General features: G+C 40.8%; 1 protein-coding gene and 1 non-coding gene across 4 annotated transcripts in view; both read left to right on the forward strand.

Annotated features, from left to right (window-relative positions):
* The window catches only part of LOC148030780 (uncharacterized), a 56,692-nt gene that overhangs the window by 14,585 nt on the left and 16,780 nt on the right, over window positions 1-25,327 (forward strand). For all 3 annotated transcript variants that reach the window (XM_087685617.1, XM_087685618.1, XM_087685619.1), the window contains 6 exons: window positions 7,724-7,810; window positions 7,920-7,999; window positions 8,099-8,174; window positions 23,828-23,860; window positions 23,962-24,058; window positions 24,189-24,301. In XM_087685617.1, the coding sequence (XP_087541743.1) occupies window positions 7,724-7,810; window positions 7,920-7,999; window positions 8,099-8,174; window positions 23,828-23,860; window positions 23,962-24,058; window positions 24,189-24,301 (486 nt within the window). The remainder of the gene's footprint in view (window positions 1-7,723; window positions 7,811-7,919; window positions 8,000-8,098; window positions 8,175-23,827; window positions 23,861-23,961; window positions 24,059-24,188; window positions 24,302-25,327) is intronic.
* On the forward strand, window positions 12,796-12,899 carry LOC148030781 (U6 spliceosomal RNA). The gene has a single exon (XR_015692048.1). It is a non-coding gene; the product is annotated as a U6 spliceosomal RNA (small nuclear RNA).

Consider the following 25,327-nt stretch of genomic DNA (forward strand, 5'->3'; position numbering starts at 1 on the left):
TTAGGGAGATGGTACCTCTAGAATGGAGGATTGTGATAGAGAGTGTGCGGGCATGGATTGGGTTCTTTACCAGAGGAGAGATCCTTACTTGTAGTGGTAGCCACCAACGGAGAGAGGAAAGAGGAACTAGATAGGTTAGAGTTCATAGGATGCACTTGACAGAGGATTAGAGTTGTGGATCATTGTGACAAGACTTGTAATTAGACGTAGATCCTCAGACTTGTATGATAGATGGATAGAGACATTGGGCATATAGGAGGAGGCCGCTGCAAAGACTTTAGTGGAACCTCAGAGAGTGGGTATGGAGAGATCCATTTGCATAGATGCCTCAGGATGTGCCTTAGTTTGGGTATAGATAGGTTGGGGAGGAGGATATGATGAGCAGGATGAGAATGGTGCTAGTTGTAGCTTAGCATTGGACTGCGCGGGATATCACAGCCTTTCCTTGCAAACTTTTGGATGAGGGTTAGAGCATAGCTTAGACAAAAAAAGATTTCACTCTTTCTTTGGTTACGAGCACACACAAGCTTAGCAGTTGGCTATCGTAGAAACCTCCCCTTGTTACATACTTTTTAATGTGGAAGCTGCTTATAGGGCTGCTTTGTATTTTGTGTTTTGCCCTGGGATCTTTGTTTTGAGGAGTCCTATTAGTATGAAATTTTCTCTTTTGCAAAAAACAAAATTTTTAAGTTTCCAAACCTAAATCTTTGTATATTGTGTTTTGCCTTGGGATACTTTGTTTTGAGGAGTCTTATTAATATGAAATTTTCTCTTTTGCGAAAAACAAAAATTTTAAGTTTCCAAAACAGAGTCTTTGGTCCATGCTCAAATTCAATAAACTAGATAGAACTTTCATATTAAGGTTTGTTTAATTGGATTAATTAAATGTGCGCTCAAAACTCACACATTAATTGATTCATTGTTTTTTCTGTGAGAGGAAGGAGAGATCGAAGCTCAGCTGAGAGTATAGTTGACAATGTAGAGTGTGAGAGCACGACACCCAATGCAATAATTTGAAGTGTGTGTTGCAAGTACAAAGTACAACGCTTGAACCTTAGGGTTATAAGAGGGTGTTCACACCTGAAGAATGTGAAACACGATAAGTGCCTAAAATTGTGTAACATAGGCACATAAAATAAAAGAAATAAATCTGGGGGGAAAAATCTCTCGTACAAAGAGTAGAAAGTGCCCCAGTGTCCTACTGAAGATCACTGTACTTCTCTGTGAGCAAGGGTCATCCACCAAAGGAGATCAAATTTAAAGCATTGTGAAATGCTTCGAATTTGTCACAACAAAGAGCTTTGATGAAGATATCTGCGAAATTTTGTTAGATATGTTCTTTTTTGTATGATCCACAAGTGGTTGACTATTCATTAATCGTTTGTATGTTTCTTTTACTTGATAAAGGGTCTCTATAATGCAATTCATTTTTATAATTATATGTGTGTTATGAAAAGCACATGCATGCATGACAACATGGGTTAATTTAATTATAAATTATTATGTCTCTAGCATGTGTGCACGTGCACATGTAAACGATAGGATTTATCTTTTTTATTTTAAAAACGATGTAAGTTATGGTGCAACATGCTCATGCAACAGAGGGGGTTCATTTTACAAATTAAAGATCGGTTTTGTTTTGATTAAAAACTATTAAGTGCTTTTTGTTAGTTTGGTGGTGCAATAGTTGATTGATTTTATTACAATTAATGTGTGATAGTGCATGTTGAAAAAGGAAAAGTAAGGAACTTGCCATGGTGTGGGATACTTGTAAGGTTTGAGGGCACTCAAGATCAAGAAGATGTGACTCCATGAACCCATGACTCCAAGAGGTGTGCCACATTATTGTTGGTAGGATAGTAGACAAGGCTGATATCACCTGTGTGTAGCCTCTCTTTGACAAAGTGATAATGGATCTCAATGTGTTTCGTGCGTGCATGAAACATTGGGTTCCATGCCACTGCAATGGCACTCTAACTGTCAGTGAACAAAGGACTAAGCTTCGTGACAGATACATTCAAATCGGGCTAACAAGTGTCTAAGCGATGCGCATTCAATTGTGGTAGTGAAAGCTGTCTTGTATTTAGCTTCACATGACGATGTGGCAACAATGGGTTGTTTCTTGCTAAGCCAAGAGATGCAAGATGAGCCGAGAAAGAAACAATTGCCACTAGTGGAGTGACGAGAATCATAATCACCAGACCAATCAGAGTCAATGTAAGCATGTAAGTGCAGTGGTCCCCCCTTGGTATAAAGCAATCAAAGAGTCCTAGTACCCTGTAAGTAATGGAAAACACGCTCGACAACTTGCCAATGTGACATGCGTGGTTGATGCATATATCTGCTCAAGGCTGAAATTGCAAACTGTATATCTAGCCTTGTGTTGCATAGGTAAATAAGACATCCAATTGTTGGAGCATATGTATGGTTATCAAACAAGTCACTGTCATCATGCAATGATAGCTTCAGTCTAGGTTCCATTGGTGTACAAACTGGCTTGTAATCCTGTAAGCCAAACCTCTCAAGAAGTCTACCAATGTATCTCGACTGTGACAGTCTAATGCCTCTAGCATCATGAATGAACTGAATACCCAAGTATTAGTGCAAAGGTCCCAAATCTGACATCTCAAAAGTTTGCTGCAAATTTTATTTGAATGCTGAAATCTGATCAGCATCCCTCTTATATATGTAAAGGGTAGACTCTGATGAGCTGTTTATGAATCCTTGACTGAGTAAAAATGCATCAATCTTTGCGCTTGAGGAGCTTGTTTAAAACCATATAAAGACTTTTTCAGCTTACAGATTCAGATCCCTCAACTGCAAAACCAATGGACTGCTGTCCATACACTTCTTCTTGAAGTTCCCCATGTAAAAATGCAGTCTCTATATCAAGCTGATGCACAGTCCATCCACAATGGGCAGCCAAAGAAACCATAGACCTAATGGTAATCATGCGGGATATAGGAGCAAATGTCTCCTCATAGTCAATGCCTTTCTTCTGTGCGTAGCCCTTGGCCACAAGTTTGGCCTTATATTTGTCAATGGATCCATTTGCATTCCTTTTCAGCTTATAGACCCACTTTGTACCAATAGCTTTCTTCCCAACAGGCAAAGGCACCAAATCCCATGTTTGATTCTTTATGATGGAATCAAACTCAACTTGCATTGCTGCCATCCACCAATGCACACTATGTTGTGCTTCCTCAAAATATTCAGGCTCCTCGTCATCAAATGTATCTGCTGCCATAACAAACTCCATGGTATGTGCACCATCGTGCATAAGAGCTTGCCTTCTAGTACGACCAGCAATAGGAGCATCCGAATGACCATCTTTCATGGTCTACAAATACCATCTAGGCATCTGTCTAGCCTCTTGACTGTGTACAAGCTCTTGTTGAATTTCAGATTCAGCATTTTGCTGAATATTCAGATCAGCCATGGGCTGATTTTTTGCATTACGCAATGGAGCACCTGGTTGAACATTAAGTTCACTTACTGAAGCTCCAGCTATTGTATCACCGAAAGAAATGGGCAACAGCCCTTCAAATACATAATTGGCAGCCTGATATGTGTCAAAAGTAGCAAGGGATAATTCTGATTTTTCATCAAAAACCACATCCTTACAAATACTTTTTTAGAGGTAGGATCATATAATCTATATCCTTTGCTCTCATTGTTGTACCCCGCAAAAATGCATCTAACAACCTTGTTATCCAACTTCTTTTTGAGTATCTTGGGAATGTGTTCATATGCAAGACACCCAAAAGTGCAAAAATGCCCAATAGAAGGTTTCCGGTTGTTCCAAAACTCAAAAGTCGTGACATTTTTTAATGCCTTGGTGGGGCACCTATTCAAGACATGGCAAGCACACATAACTCCTTTCATCCAAAAATTGTGTGGCAAGCTCTTTGCTTTTAGCATACATGTGGCCATCTCCATGAGTGACCGACTTTTCCTCTCTGCAACCCCATTCTGCTATGGAGTATAAGCAATAGTCTATTGATGAACAATGCCCTTCTGCTTCAAAAAAGAATTTAGCATAGAGGACATGTATTCCCCCCCTCGGTCCGAATGGAGAGCCTTTATCCTGCAGCTAGATTGATTTTCAGCAAGTGCTACAAAAGCCAAAAATGCATCATACACTTTTGACTTTTTCACCAAAGAGTAGACCCAGTAGAAACAAGTAAAGTCATCAATGAAAGTGACAAAATAGTAATAGCCATCCAATGACTTTGTTTGCATAGGGCCACATACATTTGAGTGCACAATTTGTAACTCAGCAGTTGCTCTAAAAGCAACATCATGGGGAAACGAAAAATGATGCATTTTTTCCAAAATACATCCCTCGCATATATGCTCAGGAGGTCTCTCCAAGAGAGGTAATCCATCAAGCATCTGTGTACATTGCATAAGCATCAAGCTACCATAGTTTACATGCCCCATGCGAGCATGCCATAACTGTGCATGTGATATAGCAGGAGTGAGAGTGGACGCTAGATAGACCGAGTGATCAATTGAAAAAACATACTCATATAATCCATGACATAGAGTGCCAATAAAAAACAAAGTCATGTGTTCCTTATCTCTCACCATACATTTGTCATCATTAAAGGTGACCTGCAAACCACACATTGCCAAAGAAGAAATAGATAACAAATTCTTCTTTATGCTAGGCACAAACAAGGCATCTTGCAAGCGGAGAATAGAACCATCAATGGCTGTCGACATTATTTTCCCAATGCCTCTAACAGGGTATGATGCATTGTTGGCACATTGTACAGGCTTGCCAACCGGGGCTGCAATAACAGAAGCAAACAAATCTTGGCGAGATGTGATGTGCTTGGAAGCACCACTATCAAAAAACCATGTGCTCGAATCCTCCGTAGAGCTAAATGCTCTATCAGCCCAAGCAGAGTCATGGGTATGAATAGTAATGCTCCAATTGGAAAATTGGAGTCGGTGGATGATGAATACTCTTCAATGGAGCCTATGAAAGGCTTAAGGTGGAGGAAGTGGAGGATTAAGAAGGGTGATTCATTATCACGTGTGATAAGTGTTATCATGCTGTAGGAATCACAGCAAAGAGTGGACTATGATCCTCATCTTGGTCATGCCTCTTCATGCAAAACTCGATTTCTTCTATGTTCTCATCCTCTACATATAGTTATGCTAGCACCTCTTTTAATTTGTTTGACTACAACACTGCATCTTAACAAACTAGCTCCTAACTGCATGTTTAAAAACAATTGTCTGTGTCTACAACAACAAAGGATTCAGTAGAAAGTGCATAAAAAACAGACATCCCTGACTCCTTCTCCTTGGCTATGCGCTTTCTACATTCAGTCTACATTCAGTGATGTAGTGTCCTGGCTTCTTGCAATTGTGGCACTTGCCCTTCTTGGCTTGTGTGCCCCCTTGTTTCTTATTGCCTTGTGAAGTGCCTGAAGTCCTAGAGCTGTGCAGAGCATTTTTTGCTTGGTTGCCCTTGCCCTTCTGCCTTGCCATGAAAGCCTGCTTAGAGGCTATAACATCCACACCATTGTTGTTTCGTGTTTGCACTTCGTCTAAGAGCAAATTGACCAATTGAAGGAAAGTAAGTGGCAGTGGGAAAATCCTCATGGTGTGGTTCAAGACTGTATGAAAGGCCAAGTACGAGGGTGGCAATGAATTCAAGGTAGTAGATATCAATTGCACATCTGAGTAATACTCATCTACATTCACAAGCTTCTCATGCAAGTCCTGAATTTTATTTAGATGATCTTGCATAGAATCACCCTCATCCATCTTCGCAGTCTCAAGCTCTTTCTTCAAGAAAGAGATGGGCGTCTCTTTCTTCCCAGCAAACATCTGCTCTAAGGTCAGCCATGCTTCTCGTGAAGAAGCTGCACACTGAATGTGAGGGATGATAGACCGCTAAACTGCCAACGCAATCATTGATAAAGCTTGTGCATCCTGTGTATCCCATGCCTTTTGTGCTATTGATCTCTGGGGAAGTGGCTGAGTTGGAGCAGCCTGAACAGGCTGAGTTGCCCATTGTCCATGTTCTCCTAGAGGAGGAGTAGTAGGAGCCACAACTTTGGGCCTGACTTCTTCGTTGTTGACATAATCCCAAAGATTCTTTGCAATCAGCACATTCTTCATCATGAAGGATCAAAGGGAATAGTTGTTGCCATCTAGCCTATCCTCCTTGGATACATATGTAAATACATCACATCCTTGATTTGCCATGATAAATGTTGCTGATCAGAGAGCTAAAGAGCAATATGTCAAGCTGGACCAACCTGGAAATCTCAGAAGTTCCAGAAATTACAGCAAATACTTTGCTGTAATTAGCAAATTTAATCACACTATCAAAACTGCTTGAAATGTATGCTGTCCAAGGTGCAATAGGTGCTTAGAAGCACTGAAAATACAAAAGCCCCAAAATTTCTTGTCCCAAAATGCACGAAATCAGTCTATTGCAGACTAACACAGATGTACATTTGTCAATCATTGAGCTGAGTGCAAAAGGCCCAAATGTTTGGCCCAAAAAATGCACAAAATCTCTGCAGTAATTGTGTCCCAAACACATGCTGGAACTGAGATTGCTTGCCCAAGCAAAACCCCCTTCCGGATAAATAAAATTGAATAAAAAATGATAAAAATATCATTTTACCTGATTTTCAAAGTCGAGCTGGACTGTCGCACAGCTGTTTGGCTGACTTGGTGGGCGGGCTGGTGGCATAGAGCAAAAGATAGGTGGGGTTTGGTGTGGGGGAGAGGATTGGAGTAGGCGGGCGGTGGCTCAGATGTGCTGGCAGCTGGCCGTCGGCTTTTGCGGCAACGCACAGAGCTAGCGGGTGTGACGCAGGTCGTAGGTTGAACCAGGCATGTAGGAACGTGCAACACCTGAGGCACTATGGGTGCAGTCAACGGGCGGTGGCGTCTGTGTCAGGTGGCGGTTCTGCAGTCAAGGCCGTTGGAGCTGAAGGCGTCAGCACTGACAGACAACCTGGTGGTGGCTGGTGCAGATAGTTTCTTGGAGACGGAGACAACAGCTCACCAAGCTGAAGCTGGAGCTAGGCAACAAGCTGAAGTTGGAGCTCTGAGTAGAGACTGAGTTGACCTTAGCTCTGATACCAAATGTGAGAGGAAAGAGAGATCAAAGCTCAGTTGAGAGTACATTTGAGAATGTAGAGTGTGAGAGCACAACACCCAATGCAATAATCTGAAGTGTGTGTTGTAAGTACAAAGTACGACCCTTAAACCTTAGGGTTGTAAGAGGGTGTTCACACTTGAAGTGTGTGCAACACGATAAGTTCCCAAAAATGTATAACATAGGCACATAAAATAAAGAGAATAAAACTGGGTGAAAAACCTCTCGTATGGAGAGTAAAAAGTGGCCCAGTGTCCTACTGAGATCATTGACACTCCTCTGTGAGCGTAGGCGTGAGTCGAACCCAACACCTTCATTGAACCTTATCCACCAATGAATTTGTCTATGTCTAGCATGACTCATTCAATGTCCTGGGCACTGCCCTAAGAGCTAGAGATAAATTACATCTCGTGACATTTTGTTTTGGGAAAATCAGTGCTTTCTCAGATTTTCTATGCAATTTCACTTGTTGGTTTTACACTTAATGTACAGTAATTAATCATTTCAGTTTGGACAGCTATGCTTTTGTATGTCGAAAGTGACTAGTTGGAAAATTCAGTTTGAATGGCTAAGCTGTTGTGTGTGCAGTTTATAAGTGAAGGGGACTCAGAGGTTTACTTGAAATATCCATTATATGCAAACTCCTCAGCTCCTACTGGAGGTCCAACCCTCAAGGCAAGTTCTTGAAAGCACTCTAAACTTGTCCTGTGAATTCAATGAAACATTTTCTCAGTCCATGGTGCAGTGACCTTTCTTCTGATTAATAGCTTGTGGCCTTGTTCAGATGACGATCCAAAGAATGGATAAAGGTGCTGAACTTTTCTTGAATGACGACAGTGACTGTTTTGTTCTTCAAAAGCCAAGGTTTTCCATTGATATTACTGCAATACTTTATTGTTTGTTATTAAATGTTTCAATGTAGAAGACCTTGACACTCCTTCAAATGTTCATCTTTTGATGCAGCTTTGGAACCCGTCAACATGGCCTTTTAGACAGATTGCAATGCCATCCTTTGGTTCATGATAATAGCCTAATTCGAGTATGTGAATTCCTTATATGAAAGTCATATTTGGCATCCTGTAATGACTACGAATGACTTCTGGGTGAAGTAAACGTGGTGTTTTTAAAGAGTCCAAGAATGGCAGTAGTATAATTTGTGTTTGGACATTACATTTTTTTGGAGTTAGGAATGCTATAGTATTTGAATGTACATCATGGGCTTCAATATTTCTACTATGGCATTTGATGGATACTTAAAAAAAAGAAGAAGAAATGTGGCTAATTATTTTATGTAGAAGCAAACAATGAAGTTTAAGTGCTCAAAAGTCTAATAGGTATTGGCTTTGACAAGAATGCTTGTAGTTATTTCTTGATGTATTATGCCAATGAAAAAACACACCTCAAGTGCCTAAAAACTAATAAGAGCAGAAACTTGATGAAGATAATACATGGACAACCTTGATGCTTTAAATCACATTTTTTCAAGCTTATAGATTGCTTGAATGGAAGTGTAGGAAGCCATTTGTTGATGAAGGTTGCAATGTGGTTGTCAAATTTCCTCCAGTGGCTCCTAAATGAGGCTCCAAGAACACCAAGATAACTCTCAATGTAAAAAGGAGTTACGTAGTGAAAAGTGAGCTTACAAGCTTATGGCTATAGTTGCCAAAACACATTGTCTCAGTAAACTAAATGGTGTGACGAAGCAAAGGGAGAATTTCAAAAACCCTTTATGGCTATTTTTAGAAGGGGTTTGACCACATTTAGCGTTTTCCCTCTTTTTCTCCTATATATAGGCCGCCTGCCCTCCCACTTTCATTATCCATTATCCATCATTGATACTTCGTGATCAGCTAGCCTTCCTCATTCTCTCATCCCCTTGCTACCGTCTAGCGCCCACACTGACGCGTAGAGCTGCATGTTGGGGCTGGCTGTTGTAGCCTTGTACCTTTAGCCATTGTAGTCACATTGTTCCTTCTCTCTCCTGTGTTCACTCTTTGTCTCCTTCTCTTCATGTTCACTTTCCTCTTTCCATTGTGCACTTTCACAGGTATGTGTATTGGAAAGAGAAGCTGGCCAATAGAGAGATTGACAAGATTGAATAGTCGACATGGTCCTTATACAAAGATACCAAGCTGCACAACCACCAAGAAAGAGACCCATTGTACTAATACTTGAAGAACATGAGCACATCATGGAGATGGTGACACAAGGAGCAATACTAGTATCACAAGGACAAAGCATGGAGGAATTATTGGCATGCCGTGCTATGTTGGAATAGGAAAATGTAAATTGCTGACATCTAGCTGATGAATTAAGAATGCAGTTAGCACAATTAGAAACCAACACGTCTGCTATCCCAATTGAGTTAGGCCCAAGTATGGCTAGCAATAACAAGTCACTCAATAGATTCACAATGTCAGATTTTACGAACTAGTAAACATGCGATATCATTTAAAAATTATAGTTGTATATGTAAAAATGCAATGTCATAAATATGGAACATAATTTTAAAAATATGGTTGTTTATATAATAATGCAATGATATAATCGAAGCTTGGTTGTTTATGTAACAATGCAATGGTACTGTAAAAATATCAGAATCACAAAATCAAGAGATGTACACATAAAAATCACAAAAACATTCCATTTGTTTGTACAATGGTGAAAAAAAACATATCTCTATTTCTAGGGTGGTGTGCATATCTCAAATTGGAACTAGGTCATTGGCATCCTATGTGTCATAGCACTCTCAAGCTATCTTCCAATCCATTTTTTCATCATTTTTGCCATCTTCAGCAAGAGCCTTTGTAATTTGAAGTTTGACATAAGTTGTCTCTACAATTCTTCTTGTTATCTACATGATGCATGCATTAATCACATGTCACAAAACACATATACCAAATTAGCAGCACAGGAAGAATTCAAGGGATTGCATCGCTTAGTGTAAATAAAGTCAAAAGTAGACTAGTTACACTCGCAAATACCACCAAAAGCTGTGACCAATAGTATTTTAGTAGGAATATGTTGAAGCTCAGCCATCTTTCTACCACACTCCTTCCACTAGATGGGTCTACTTTGTTTTGTTACATCGATCTATTATGGATCTTGAAACATCCCCATCTTGTTTGCATATGCCACACATTAGTGAAGAGCTTCTTTACCTTGATCTCCTTGTAACAATTGTGAGCATACCTTTTTGAAATTACCCATTACTTCATTGTTTGCCACTTGATCGTATAATTAATACTTGGGTTCAAGAACAAAGGCAGCTCTATGCAACGATGTATGAAGTTGCTACCATCATTCATTTGCAAGCAACACTATTTGACTTTTCTGTCTTAATATAAATCCACTATACTCTCTTTTTGTGTAAATAGCTTCAGATATATGCCAATACACCTTGCCAAGAACAAACCTATCAATGTCCACCTGATGAAAAAAAATCTAAAAGGGCTTAGAAATGCCAACCACTTTTTCTAAATTGTGCCAAAAGGTAGTTGATTGCACAAGGCAAACACACTTGTTGGCATCTACTTGATAGTAAGGATATTTCTCTAACCATAGCTCCCATCACCTATCAGCCACTATCTGTTGAAGTTTTGGTCACATAGAAATCAACATACTTAGCACATAGTATGCCGTGGAAAATTGTAAGGCACAAAGGATTTGTAAGGTCTTCAAGATTGACTTAGCTTTCAAAGCCTTATGATAGCTAGGAAGATAATACCTTAGCTGGGAGAACTACTGGTTTGAATAGGTCAACGCCTACAAGCATAATTGGCAATAAGAAGTCTCCTAAAGAAAACGTGACCTGATTGTGCCTCTAATTGTCTCGATGGCTGCTTTGTTAACGTGTTGAGGAGTGCATCTCTCGTGTCTCACATGATGACTCTAATCCGACTATGGTGTGGATCTGTTAGTCATCGTCAACCATGTGGTTGAGGTTGTCATGCTTGGAAAAGCATAATGGCCCTGTCTAGTGTGACTCCATGACATGGGATAGGTCCAATCTGGTAGGATGAATTTGTCTACTGAGCTAGTAGTGCCTGTGGGGTTTGGTCTATGAAAGCAATTGGTCATTGCTCTCTACTTGGGTTGGTCTCATGTCTCATAGCAGTGCTATTTGGTGCCTATGAAGCTCTAGGAGGAAAAGACCTAGACATCTCTGGTCATATTCCATGACACAACGGAGGGGTCCAAAGCCCTCATAGAAGAGGCAACGATAGCTTCCTCGTATGTCATAGTATACTGTACATCTACATATGTAGCGTTCCTCTGTCGTGAACTCTCTATCATAGAGCTGGCATATCGTATCTTCTGTTGTTATATCTGCCCATCTACCTATTTGTATCCTCAGTTGATGGGAGGAGATGTGCATTTGTCCAATAGCAGCTCGCATACCATGGGGAAGGTGCGTATCCATATACTATGGTTGGACAAAAAATCCATCCTTAGAGAGGTGTAGGAAGTGGCTCCGATAAAACTCCATCTTTGGTCCTAGAGGGAGATGCAGCCAAATCCAAGTCCTTTCTATGTCAACACTTAGGATACTAGCCCTAATGATTGTATTAAGCTTAGATTGGCTGAGGGGGAGTGTAGGAGGACAATTCAAGCTATAGTCAAAGGGTGGGAGATGGTTGATGTCCAACCCATGTAAGTCCATCCAAGTTTCCATCTGTGACTACTAACATTCCTTATCACCCACCTCTGCTAGCTATCTGGAGGAAGTCAATGCTAATCCAGGACATTTGTAACATGGGAGCTCCCATATCTTGTGTAAGAAAGTCATTGCTCTAAAGAGTGCCTCCACATAGGTGTTGCATGTAACTCTTCTTAGGTGATGGGGAGTGGGGTGGAGGGCTTACTCTTGATCATGTGTGATATCATCATCGTCAATGGCCTCTCTTTGTGGTCCCAACCATCATAATGGTCTCTTTAGGCTAGTCTAGTCAAATGAGTGGGCTCAATCGTGTGTGGTACAGATTGCAACCCCAAACCTCAATTCCATACAAGAGAGTAGGTATGACTAGAGTGTCAAACAACCATAGTTTGGTGTGAGGTTCCTGAAACCGTTTCTAGGCACATTGGCTCTCACAAGGACCCCTAGGGTTACGTAGCCTTGTGTCAACTGGGCCTCAGTACCCCAACCCTCCCAAATATAAATTGATAAATAGATTGGGTTGCCCATGTTGCGGAAGTGTTGAATACCATGACTTTGGCTTTTCCAAGATTCACTGTGGGATCTCTATCTTTGCAAAAGATATATAGTGTATCCAAGTGACACTGCAAGCACTCTAGTGAGTTTGAAATGAGTACATCATCGGCATATAATAGTATCGGTATTAATGCGCCAACTAGGCTAGCTCTAGCTCCACCTCCCCTATCAATGTATTTAGACACCTCGCCTATTTATAGTCCAGATAGTGTGGGTGAAATTGGGCAACCTTGTTTTAATCTTTTGGTACTATCAATCCTCTTAGACATCCTTGTAGGTGTGCATATATGGCCTATCACTCTCTCGTACAATGCATAAATGCCCCACTACATACCCTCAACAATAAATCCTCCTATCTCAGGCTCAACCCTCCTCAGTGTGATCGCCCTGAGTGTGGGGATATTGTGGTGTATCCATGTCTAAAACGGACTTGCCTGTGTGCTCTTTTGTCCTGCATCTTAGTCTAATAAAATTGAACGATACAAAGAAGATTAGGAAGGCCCTTGCACAAGGATGACACACACAAATCTAGAGAGAGAAAGAAGAAAAAATAAAGAAAGTTATATTAACGTCTACAAAAGGCCAAATTGGCCTATGAGACCAAAATGTTACATTTGAGAAAGGAACAATACATAGCTGATGAGTACAAAATGATCTCTCCTGGATACAATGTGGAACTGATCAGGAGGCACTCATCCCAAGATGTCTCTCATGGGTTTGTCTAGCATAGATAGGTTGATGTGGCGAGGTAGGGTCCCTCGCTAGTAGTGTAGTATCCTCTATATTTGCAGATGATGCCTCCTTCAAGGGTGTGCACTAGCTGGGCATGGGCGACATGATCTGCACCTCTCAATAGCTGTGTCTGGGTGGTCCCCCGTGATGGGGGTGTCGGTCGGACCGATGAGGACTTTCTAGTGGAGAGAGTAGTTGATGCTCTATAGAACTCCACGAGTGCACATTGGTGTGTGGCTCCGCGCTTGTGTTGTTGGGTTTATAAGAGGTGCTCTTAGTGGCGGCGTAGCTCCAGTAAGAAGAGCTTAAGACATCTTTAAGCTGAGAAATCCATAACCTTGGATAGTGGCTCAAATCCCTCTCTAAACAAGCAATGGAAGTGCCCTTGGATCTGGTAGTCTATGCTATATGTACCTGTATCGATTCAGAGTTGGTGTGAGGATGTATGGAGCTATTCAATGGCGCATCGTACACCCTTAGACGTGTGCATCCATGTATCTCGGGCGGACAACAAAGCCATCGGGTGATATGTGTAGAAGATGCTTCCAATAGAAAGCCATTTTCATCCCCACATCCCTAATAAGTGTCACCCATGTCGTGGCTGTGGGTATTTGAATAATGTCCATCCTGATGATGCGGTTCAACTCCTCTCGGCCGAGTTTCAGGTGAGGGCAATCCAAGCTGTACTGTAGTGGTGGGAGGTGATCCATGTGTAATCCATGTAACTGTAATCATGTCTTTGTCCAAACATACCAGCACTCAATATCCCCCCATAATGCTAGTTGTCTAGATGACTCTAGTGTGAGCCGGGAGTATCTTTGTCTTGGCAAGGTCTAGAGCCTTTGTAGGAAGTCACTGTTTGGAAGAGGGCCTTTGCTACTATGGCTTTTGCTCCCATCTCTGCTTTGATGATCTCATGTGGTATCAAGGGTTTACTTCAAATCATCCATGAAATCATTAGTATCAGGGGTCTCTCCATCTGCTCCCACCCCTCATATATCTCCTCTCCCAGTGGAGTAGTGTCTGATCTTACGTGGCTCTCCTTGTGTGGTAGAGGCTCGATCCCTATGTGGGAGCCCCATATAGAAGTGTTGGTGTGACCAAAGTGTTAAATAGCCAGATCTTCGTTCGATGTTCTTGGAATTGTATGTGCGCACATTGGCTCTCCATAGGCCCTAGAGCCGCATAGCCTTGTGGTAATCTATCCTTTGTTGCTCTCCTGAAAGTGAATCTCGGCCCTGAAAAGGTAACCCCCAAGTAAACATATTTTTGGACCACCTCCATTATCTCCTCTCCATATGTGAAATGGGGTATTGATCACCAAATCCACTAGGAGGAAGTGTTGAACACCATCATCTTGATTTTCCCAAGGTTTAGTGTGAGATCCATGTCCTGACAAAAGGCACATAGTGCATCTAGCTGGTCTTGCAATCCCTCCAGTGTGCTGTAGGACCCTCCAATGGTAAATGTAGATCAGCCAACAATCTGTGCAACCATACGTATTCCATTGTTACCGTGAAGGCTGCCCTGTACTTAGTCTCACAAGACGAGGAAGCCACTGTAGGTTGTTTCTTGCTTAGCCATGAAATGCATGAACGGTCTAGAAAGAAACAATGTTCACTAAAAGACTGCCTAGTGTCTGCATCACTGGCCCAATCTGAATCATTGTAAGCCTGTAAGTGCAAGTCTCCCCTCTAGGAAATAATAATGCATGTGACTGAGTACCTTGCAAATATCTGAAGATCCGCTTAACAGCTTACCAATGTATGGTCTGTGGGCTATGTATATACCATCTCACTTGAGATAATGCATACTGAATGTCAGGGCGTGTGTTGCAAAGATAAATAAGACATCCAACAGCCTGGTTGTAAATTGTAACATCAGACATCTCTTCACCATCATGTATAGACAGCTTTAGACAGGTTTAAGCCTGGCTCCATAGACAACTTTAAGCCTGGCTCCATAGGAGTGCACATAGGTTTGCAATCTTGCATACTAAACCTATGTAACAGCTTATCCACATATTGTGACTGTGATATGATGATACCATACCGATTTTGGGTGAATTTAATCCCTAAATAATAGTGTAGGCAGCCCATATCTGACATAACAAATGCATGCTTTAATTTAGCCTTAAAATCTGTAATTTTTTCTTTTGTAGGTTCAGTGAGCAGCATGTCATCTACATAAAGAATGATAATCAGTAAGTCCCCCCCCCCTCCATTCTTAATGTATAAAGTGTTGAGATGGCAAGCTCAATGTGTGCGGACATTGATGATGGACCGTCTGGCTAGATGAGTCCGCACGTCTACACTTAGCACTTTGATGGTCATTATGATACTCACATGGCCACTGACTTATCACTTATTATATTTAGTTTGTTACACCTACCTACAGTTGGCGAAGACATAGCGCGAGTCGATTAGTGTAGTCGGTTATGCACTGTTTGACTTAGTAGGCCACTTTTCTTTATGTTGTATCTTATCTATACATTGAGTACATTGTATAGTATGTGGAAGAAGAAGAAAAAACTAGTAAGAAAACGTTTTGGCCTCCATCTCTCTTCTTGTGTTCTTTGAGTGAGCTTCCTCTTGTGTATTCAGTGTGTGTTTGGCGCAGTAGCTCAAGCAAGTCCCCCCACCACGTGATTCTTGACATGGTATCAGAGCTGCACCACTGAGAGAGGTTGATTTTGAAGACTGAAGTAAAGGAGAAGAAGCAAGGTTCGAGCAAGCAAGCAACGTGTAAGAAGCTCTTTCATTCTTTCACTCTCTCTCTTGGATAGTGCTTGTGGAGGTACCAGAAGCAGGTCAAGCAAAAATCTCAAATTGCTGTGAGATTTAGTGTGCGAGCAGATTACTGTATATTCTGCAGATAAGCCCTTGAGGGTTTTTCCGCAGTTATTTTGGGTAATCTGAGGCCGTTTCAGGCCCCGTTTTAGAGCGGCAAGGTTGCGGACAGCAATTTCAGGGTACACTGTGATTTCGGCTGTATTGATTGAAAGTGGATGCGTAGGTTACAGATTGCGAATCTGTAATTTTTGAGGTGTTTGTAGGAAGCAAACATAAGGTTTATCTGCAAACAGGTTGCAGATTACATATACTATTGAGCAATCAGTGAAAAAGATTGCTTGGTATAGTGTTGTGTACGTGTTGTGAAAGATTGCATAAGACTAGCTTGCTGTGTTGTATCCTTGTTTGTGATAATGACAGAGAACAGTGGAAATCCCATTATTGAGAAGCTCGATAAGAATAACTACTCTTTATGGAAGTTCAATGTGACGAACTTCCTCATTGGAAAGGGCCTTTATGAGTTTGTTTCAGGTGAAGAAAAGGAGCCAGAGCTGGGTATCCCTCCGAATGCAGATGAGTTAAAAGTATGAAAAGAGTGGAATGTGAAAGACAAAAAGGTGATGTATTGGCTATTTGTAGTCATTGATAATACTATACTGGGACATATCAAGAATGCAGAAACTTCACATGTAGCTTGGACAATTTTCGAGAGCAAGTTTTTAGTAAATACAAAGACACGAAAGATTCAACTCAAGCAAGAGTTGAATGCCTTGAAGAAAGGGAAAATGTCTGTCAATGAGTATGTGTTGAAGGTAATGAGCATTGCAGATGCTTTAGCAGCGATTGATGCAATGCCGGATGATGATGATTTGGTTTCATTCTCTCTGAGTGGCCTGAACAATGAGAAAGCATGGAAATCATTTGTTACTTCAGTATATGCATGTAAGCCATTTTCAGATTTTGATGAGCTGATTTTTCTCATGATTACTGAAGAGATCAATATGCAGGGTGATTCGTTTGAAAGAAATTGTGAACAGGTCTAAGCATTTTACTCGAGTTTAGGAAGAGGACGTGGTAGATCCTCTTCGAGAGGTTGTGGTATGGGACGTGCTGGCGATAACCAGTAAAACAGGTTCAATCAACAGTTTGGTGAAATGCAGGTTTTTGAAGGCAGAGGAAACTTTAGAGGCAGGGGGAGCTCTAGAGAAAGAGGTGGATGACAGAATAGAGGCTCTGGAAATTCTGCTATTGTTTGCCATTATTGTGGCAAAACAGGACATATTGTAGCCAATTGTTATGCTAAGAAGGATGATATTCGCAGTGGTAAATTGCAACAAGGAAACTATGCATCGTCTTCATAATAAAAAGAAGAAAAAAATGAGCGTCTATTTGTTATGCAGCATATGATGAATGCAATTACAGGAAAGGGGACATATGATGATGTATGGTATATCGATTCAGGTGCATCCAATCATATGACCAGTCATGTTGAATGGTTTGGAGAGATGCAGGACTTACAAAACTCAGGTTATGTGCAGACGGGTGATGATTCATGCCACCCAATTTCACACATTGGAAAGGTTCCCTTGTCTTTGTATGATGGCCAGACAAAGAGTCTGAACGATGTATTACATGTGCTATCAATTACAAAGAATCTAGTGTCAATTGGCCAAATGGTAGAGCAGGGGTTGCATATCCAATTCAATGCAAAAGATTGTTTTGTAGAAGACTTTAATGATAAGTGCAGGTTGGTCGCAAAAGGAAGTAGAGTTAGTCGAATGTTCACTTTAGATGCTGGAATTCCTGCAATGGATGCTGCTATGTATGCTAAAGGAAAAGGAGTGGTTGCAGACATTGAAATATGGCATAAACATATTGGACATGCAAATGTGCAAAGGTTGAAATTAATGCAGTCCAGAGGATTGGTTACAGGGTTGCCTTCTTTTAGAGTTGCAGAATTGCATAAGTGTGTAAAGCATGCCGGTTTGGTAAGTAGGCAAGATAACCCTTCTCGCATGATAGAGAAGTGAGTAGAAAAATACTTGATGTAGTGCATATAGATGTTTAGAGGCCTAGACAGAATGTATCTCTTGGTGGCAGCAAATACTTTGACACATTTATTGATGACTATTCAAGGAAGTTATGGGTATACTTCATAAAGGAAAAAAATTATGTGTTTGAACACTTTAAATCTTTTAAGGTAGCTGTTGAAACAGATTCATGCTTAAAAGCGAAGTGCTTGAGATCAGATGGAGGGGGAGAGTACCTTTCTAATGAGTTTAGTGGCTTCTTGAGGACTCATAGAATAAAGAGACAATTTACTTGCAGATATACCCCACAGCAAAATGGTGTTACAGAAAGAAAAAAATATGCATATTGTAGAAGCTGCACAGGCATTAATGGCTGAAAAGAATATGTCCAAACATTTTTTGTCTGAGGCTGTTCATACTGCTGTCTACATTATGAACAGAACTCCCATAGCTGCAGTTCATGGGATGACTCCTGAAGAATGCTTTACTGTTCAGAAGCCTGATGTATCGCACTTGAAGGTATTTGGCTGTGTTACATACGTTCATGTGCCAGATGAGCTACAGAAGAAGCTTGATCCAAAGGCAGAAAAATGTGTTTTTATTGGATACTCTTTAGAGCAAAAAGGGTATCGCTGTTATAACCCTGTCACAGGTGAGTTTAGAGTGAGCAGGGATGTTATCTTTGATGAGATGGGAAGTTGGTATACACCTATTGGTGATGTTTTGGATGATGATAATGATCAGGACAGCTATGTGCAGAAAGATAAACAAGAATCACGGAGTCTTAGTGGACCAGAAACATCATCTGGTACTACACCTACAGTGAGTCCTTGGTCTGGGAGACTAAGAAGTAGCGCCATATCTTCAGGTGGATCTATAAGTGTTGCAAGGAAGGACAAAGGAAAGAAGAAAGTGCTGGATGGTAATGATGCATCTACCAGTCATTTGGGATTTGATGGAGATTCTAGCGATTCAGAGAGTTTGGATGATGAGCTTGGCATTCCTTCAGTCAAGACACCAGGTGTATAGAGAGCTCATAGTAATGTAAAGGCTCCATTGAGTGATCCGGTGGTACGCAGATTTAGCAGGGTCAGATACCCTGTTAAAAGATTTGGTTTTGAAGGTTATGCACCTCACCATTATTCTTATATGGTGAAACTAGTTGAGGATGTTGAGCCCACTTGTTTTGAGGGTGTTGTTGGTCATGCTTATTGGGATGCAGCAATGGATGAGGAGATGGATGTATTAAAAGCCAATAAGACTTGGGATTTGGTACCCTTACCTAAGGGTAAGAAAGCTATTGGCTGTAAGTGGGTTTACAAAGTCAAGCATAATGCAAATGGTTCAGTTAGCAGGTATAAAGCTAGGTTGGTTGCAAAAGACTGCTCAAACATATGGCATAGATTATGAAGAGACATTCAGTCCAGTTGCTAGGATGGTAACTGTTAGATGTGTGATTGCCTTGGCAGCAGCCAAAGGTTGGAATTTGCAGCAAATGGATGTTAAGAATGCCTTCTTGCATGGTGAATTGCAAGAAGAAGTGTATATGGAGCAGCCAATAGGTTATGAGGATTTAGAGCATCCCACATATGTGTATATGTTAAGGAAGACGCTCTATGGGCTCAAGCAAGCATCTAGAGTATGGTTTGACAAGATTGGAGAGTATCTTATCAATATTGAATTTTGTATTTTTGATGCTGATCACTCACTTTATGTGAGAAAGGGAGATGCAAGTTTGGTCATCATAGTCATCTATGTGGATGACTTGATTATTACAGGTGACAGTGACAATGGGATTCCTGAAGTTAAAGACTTCTTGAAGAAGAAGTTTGAGATGAAAGATTTGGGTGAGTTGAGATACTTTCTTGGTATTGAGGTGATCAGATGTGATGATGGTATATGGCTATCCCAAAGGTAGTATGGCTTGGATATGTTATCCAAGTATGGTATGACAGCATGCAAGCCTCTTTCAGTATCATTGAAGCAAAATGTGAAGTTGAGTGTTGACGTTGGGGATGAGATAGAATACCCTACTATGTTCAGGAGGACAGTAGGGAGTTTGATTTACATGATTATCACAAGGCCAGATTTGAGCCATGCTGTTGGCCTTGTCAATCAGTTTATGCAGATGCCTAGAAAGCCTCATTTGGATGCAGTTAGATGTATATTGAGGTATGTGAAGTTCACTTTACATTATGGACTTTTTTATGAGGTAGGTAAGGACGTATAGGTCTTTGGATACACAGATGCAGATTGGGCTGGTAGCATGTCAGACAGAAGATCTACGAGTGGATTCGTGTTTTTCCTTGGTAGTGCAGTAGCTATATGGAGCAACAAAAAGCAACCTACAGTTGCTTTATAGAGTACAGAGGTTGAGTATAGAGGTGCTACTATGGCAGCATGTGAGGTGGTATGGCTGCAAAAGTTATTAGGTGATTTGGACGTGCAGGGAGATGGTTCAGTTGTCATTCATTGTGACAACATGAGTAGTATACAACTAGCTAGGAATCCAATGTTCCATGCTAGGACAAAACACATTGAGGTGCACTATCACTTTGTGAGAGAGAAGGTACTTGGAGGAGAGATTGACTTGGTATATGTCAGCATACAGGATCAGATAGCTGACATTTTCACAAAGGCATTGGGTATAGAGAATCTTTAAAAGTTCCAAAGCTTACTTGGAGTTGTAGAGATAGAATTGAGCTTGAGGGGGAGTGTTGAGATGACAAGCTCAACATGTGCGGACGTTGATGATGGACCGCCTCGCTAGATGAGTCCGCACGTCTACACTTTTGCACGTTGGTGGTCATTATGATATTCACATGGCCACTGACTTATCACTTATTATATTTAGTTTGTTACACCTACCTACATGAGTATGGTGAGATGTGTGATTGCTATGGCTGCAAATTATGGCTGGAAAGTACATCAGTTGGACATTGAGACAACATTCTTGAATGGGGATTTGCTTGAGGATGTTTATGTGTCACAACCTCCAGGGTTTGTGGTTAAAGGGAAAGAGCACATGGTATGCAAGCTACATAAAGCTCTTTATGGTCTCAAATAGGATCCTCATGCATGGCACTCCAAAATTGATGCTTATTTGGCAGCAAAGGGTTCAAAAATAGTCCAACTGCTCCCACTCTATGTCAAGAATTGCGTGGTGGGGGGAGTTGCTTGAGCTACTGCGCCAAACACACATTGAATACACGAGGAAGCTCACTCAAGAACACAAGAAGAGAGATGGAGGCCAAAACGTTTTCTTGCTGGTTTTTTCTTCTTCTTCCACACACTGTACAATGTATCCAAAGTATAGATAAGATACAACATATCGGGATGGAGGAGCAAAAGTTTTTTCATAATCTATGCCTTTCTTCTCTGCATAGCCTTTTGCTACCAACCGTGCTTTGTACTTGTCAATTGTACCATCAGCCTTGCGTTTGAGTTTAAAAACCCATTTTGTGCCAATGGCCTTCTTGCCAGGTGGTAAATCCACAAGATCCCATGTAGAGTTAGTGGCAATAGAGTCTAACTCATCCTGCATGGCCTGCATCCAATGTACGCCTTGCTGAGCTTCGTCCAAGGAAGTAGGCTCATCATCATCCAATAGTGAGCTCATAAACACATGCTCATCACAATCATTTACTTCCATAAAATCAATCAAATGTGTCTCCCCTGCATCATTTTCTGCATTTCTGGCAACCCTAAAAGTGTGTTGAGGTAGAGCATCCATTTTACTCTCTTGGAGAGTTTGTAACAGCCATCTTGGGACTGTTTTGGCTGCATTTACAGCAGCCCTTTCATGCTGTACTGCTTCTTCCACTGCATGTGGCAAACCATCATCAATAACAATCATCTCATCTCTGATATCCTTTTTGTATGTGAAGAACAATGCATATATACAAAAACACACATAACAATCATTAGTATTATGCATGTGCTTGTTATGAGGAGCAATCCTTAACAAGTGAAATGTTTGTAAAAACATATTGCATGACCTTGATCTAGCTTAAAACAAAGATTGTGGATGCTTGGTCCTGCATCTATGCTTGCAAAGAGTGAACAATGATTCTAAGGCACAAGAGGCCTCAGCCTCTACCTTCACAAAATACTAGAGAAAAGCTACAAATGGTAGAAATGGCCTAGGAAAAGAGAAAACTGTATATATTATCTCCTTGTCACCCAAACTGGAAATCCTAAAAAGCAAAATCAATTTGGTACCATCTTACTGTTGTATCCATGCACATGTACTAAAATTTCTTGTGCTTGAAGATTCTACTACCTTTTCTAAAACTCTATAGTCCACATGGAAGAAAATCACATAAGAGGCTCTTGATTCCTAGATGCAAAATGGAAGATCATTGTCGAAGTCTAGGACATTGCATGCTAGCGAAATTGGTGAAGTCCAAACAGAAGAAAACACATATAAGAACTTTTGGGATTTTCTCATGATCATTATATCATGCTAGCAACTACATGTTTTGTAAAAAGAATTTTTTTTATCTTGAAAGCTTGAAGAAGGTACTTGAAATCTCTTCAAGGTGAGATAGGGCCAGTTTTCAAAGAGTCTAACATATTAATCTTTTGAAAAACATCTATTGATCGCACCTTGGTCAACTATAATGCTAGACCATCTGAGGGATAGTGTGGAAGAAAGTGCCCAAGTACTAGGTTCCCAAGAAGGCCTCTCTTCTCTTCCTCATCCTCTCAACGTTGCCTTGCATCCTCTCCCATCTCCCTTGGAGAGAGTGGATGATCTTTATCGAAATCCTCGAAAGAGTCTCCGTTATGAATACAACTTGTGATCCAAGGATGAGGAAATAAAGGCTTCTCGGAAGATCCTCATAGCCACATGCTGGGCTCCTATTTGTGACCCACGCTATAGCCTCCCAAGTCACTACCATGGTCTTTGTTGTGGCATTGAATATCATCCTAAGGGGTCTCCTCCATAGCTTTTGACCTCCGGGGTAGTTCATAAGAAAGCACATCACAATGGTATTGAGAATTCATAATTTAAAATTTTCCAAGCATCGATTTGGCTTTGAAGTGTCTCATTTGGATTCCTCTTAGTTGATCCTCTTGAAAACAAACATGACTCATTCTTGACACAACAACTAGAAGTTAAAAGGCCATTTAATGTATTTCCTTTTTGTTTCTTGAAGCTTTAACTTGGAAAAAGATTCAGGGGGTGTTAATTTTTCTTTCAAATGTCTCATGATTGGATTCATCTCAAAATTGCAATCGTCTTTAGCACAAACATGGTCCATTTTTGGTACAAGACAAGAAAGAAATGGCTGTTTAAAATCTTGCCCTGTTACCCCAAAGAGCTTGAGGTGTATCTAATTGGCTTTCAAGTTTGCATTCTAAATCTTGCTAATTGGCTTAATTTTTCCTTCGACCGTATCATTTGTAGAGTGACACTTGCAACTGCTCATCTGTTTTGGCGAAAGCAGTGGGGGAGTATATTTTTGTCTTTCAAGTCTCATATTGGATACAAGACAAGAAAATTATGATCATTGTATCCCTTTGTGTTGAAAGCACGTTGCTACATTGGTGGTGTTGGTTGCCCATAATTTATTTTCTAGAACATGCAAATGAATGGCGAAAATGTAGATAGTGCACTTAGAAGCAGATGTTTCTAGTGCATTTCAAGTCTTAATATTTGGGCCTCAATACGTGCATAAAGGCTTTTTTCTTCTTAAAAATCCTTGCCTAATGTAGAAAAAATATGGAAAATCTCACTTGAATTTTATACATGGTCAATGAAAATTGGAAAAGCTTGGCAAAAAAGTTTCCCCTGATTATAGGTGCCTTCAAACAGGTGTAGAAAAGATCAGAATAGGTCATGGAGTAATCCTTGTTGGGATTGTTTAAATTCGGTCTTCACTTATCCTAACCAATGGTCCTTTTTGGTGCTTGGCAGGATGATCGTGCTAGATTGCAGAGACTAGATGAGGTATTCATATTGTGTATGTGCTGGCTTACACTTCGTTTTTGATTGCATGTAGCATAACAAGAAAGGTTTGGAACTGACACAACTCCAAAACTTGTTGTTAGACTGGTCTTATTAAATTAGCAGGTGCACTGTCTGACCTAGATAAAAGGTTGAAGGGACTAGCAGCAGTTTATGAGAACACAGAATATGTGGCAAATAGTAAGTCTTTGATCCTTCAAAATAATCATGCCAGTAGAACCTGCCTGTGGTTCAATTCTCACTGACACTATTCTGGGTATTCAATCCAATGGAATGTAAGAGCACATTTGAAGTGTGAATTTTTGTACAGATAATGATCGTGATGTGTACCTTGAACCTGAGAATAGTGTTTATCATCCACCAACAAACTTGAGGGCCTTGTCTGACATTGGCAGGCTGTCTTCACGCTCACAATGTTTTCAGGTGGCACCTTGACTTCCACTTTGCATTCATAAAAGACATCAAGTTAGGCTTATTCTCACTATATTCCTGAAAGTTAATTCCATTGCTTTTTAAACTGCAACTTCTGGCAATGATCTGCAGTCATAAAATTACTTAATGGTGTAATGAGTAGTGTTGGGGATTGTATTGACCATTGTGGGCTGCAAAATTGACTACTTTGTGTTTTGTAGACTGTCGAGCACGGGGTATATTTATAGATCGCCACAATAATCTTCTGTCTGACCTGCCTAGCATGGGTTGTTGGCTAAGAGAGTTTTTGAAATTCCTCACAATGTTTGCTCTCCATACTCACAATAGTCCATGGTGGTGAGACTGTCAGCCTAGCTATGTGGCATCTAATCTTAAGGATTTGAATTCCAAGGCATCTCCAACTGAGCTGCACATGTGCACCCCCTACACATTACATATCCCACACATACACATGCATGCATGCATGGATGTGTGCGTGTGTGCGCACACAGAAACATAGATGTGCACCCCTACAAAAGGCCAAATTGGCCTATGAGACCAAAATGTTACTTCTGAAAGTTAGGGAATTTCCCAAGTCCCCCAATAGCTGTCATCTAATGCCATGACTAGCTAAATGGAAAATAAACAATAAACAATATATAACTCATGAGTACAAAATGGTGTCTAAGCTAGATACAATGTGGAATTGCTCAAGAGGCACTCTCATCCGAAGATATCTCTCATGGGTCTATCTAGCCTAGAGCAGCTAAAACAATGAGGTAGGTCCCCTAATGACATTGTAGTATCCTCTATATTTGCAGATGGTGCCTTCTATGGGAGCATGGACCAGCTAGGTATGGGCGACGGGCTCTGCATCTCTCTATGGTTGTTTCTAGTGCAGTTCCTTGTGGTGGGGCTGCTGGTTGGTTTGATGGGGGCTTTGTGGTGGAGGGAGTAGTTGATGCTTTGTAGAACTCTATGAATGTGCATTGGTGTGTGGTTCTGTGTCTGTGCTCTTGGGTCCATAAGAGGTGCTCT

This window comes from Lygodium microphyllum, chromosome 9 (genome assembly GCF_053477565.2).
Source record: "Lygodium microphyllum isolate KBCC chromosome 9, Lygodium_microphyllum_v1.1.10, whole genome shotgun sequence".
Lineage (NCBI taxonomy): Eukaryota > Viridiplantae > Streptophyta > Polypodiopsida > Schizaeales > Lygodiaceae > Lygodium > Lygodium microphyllum.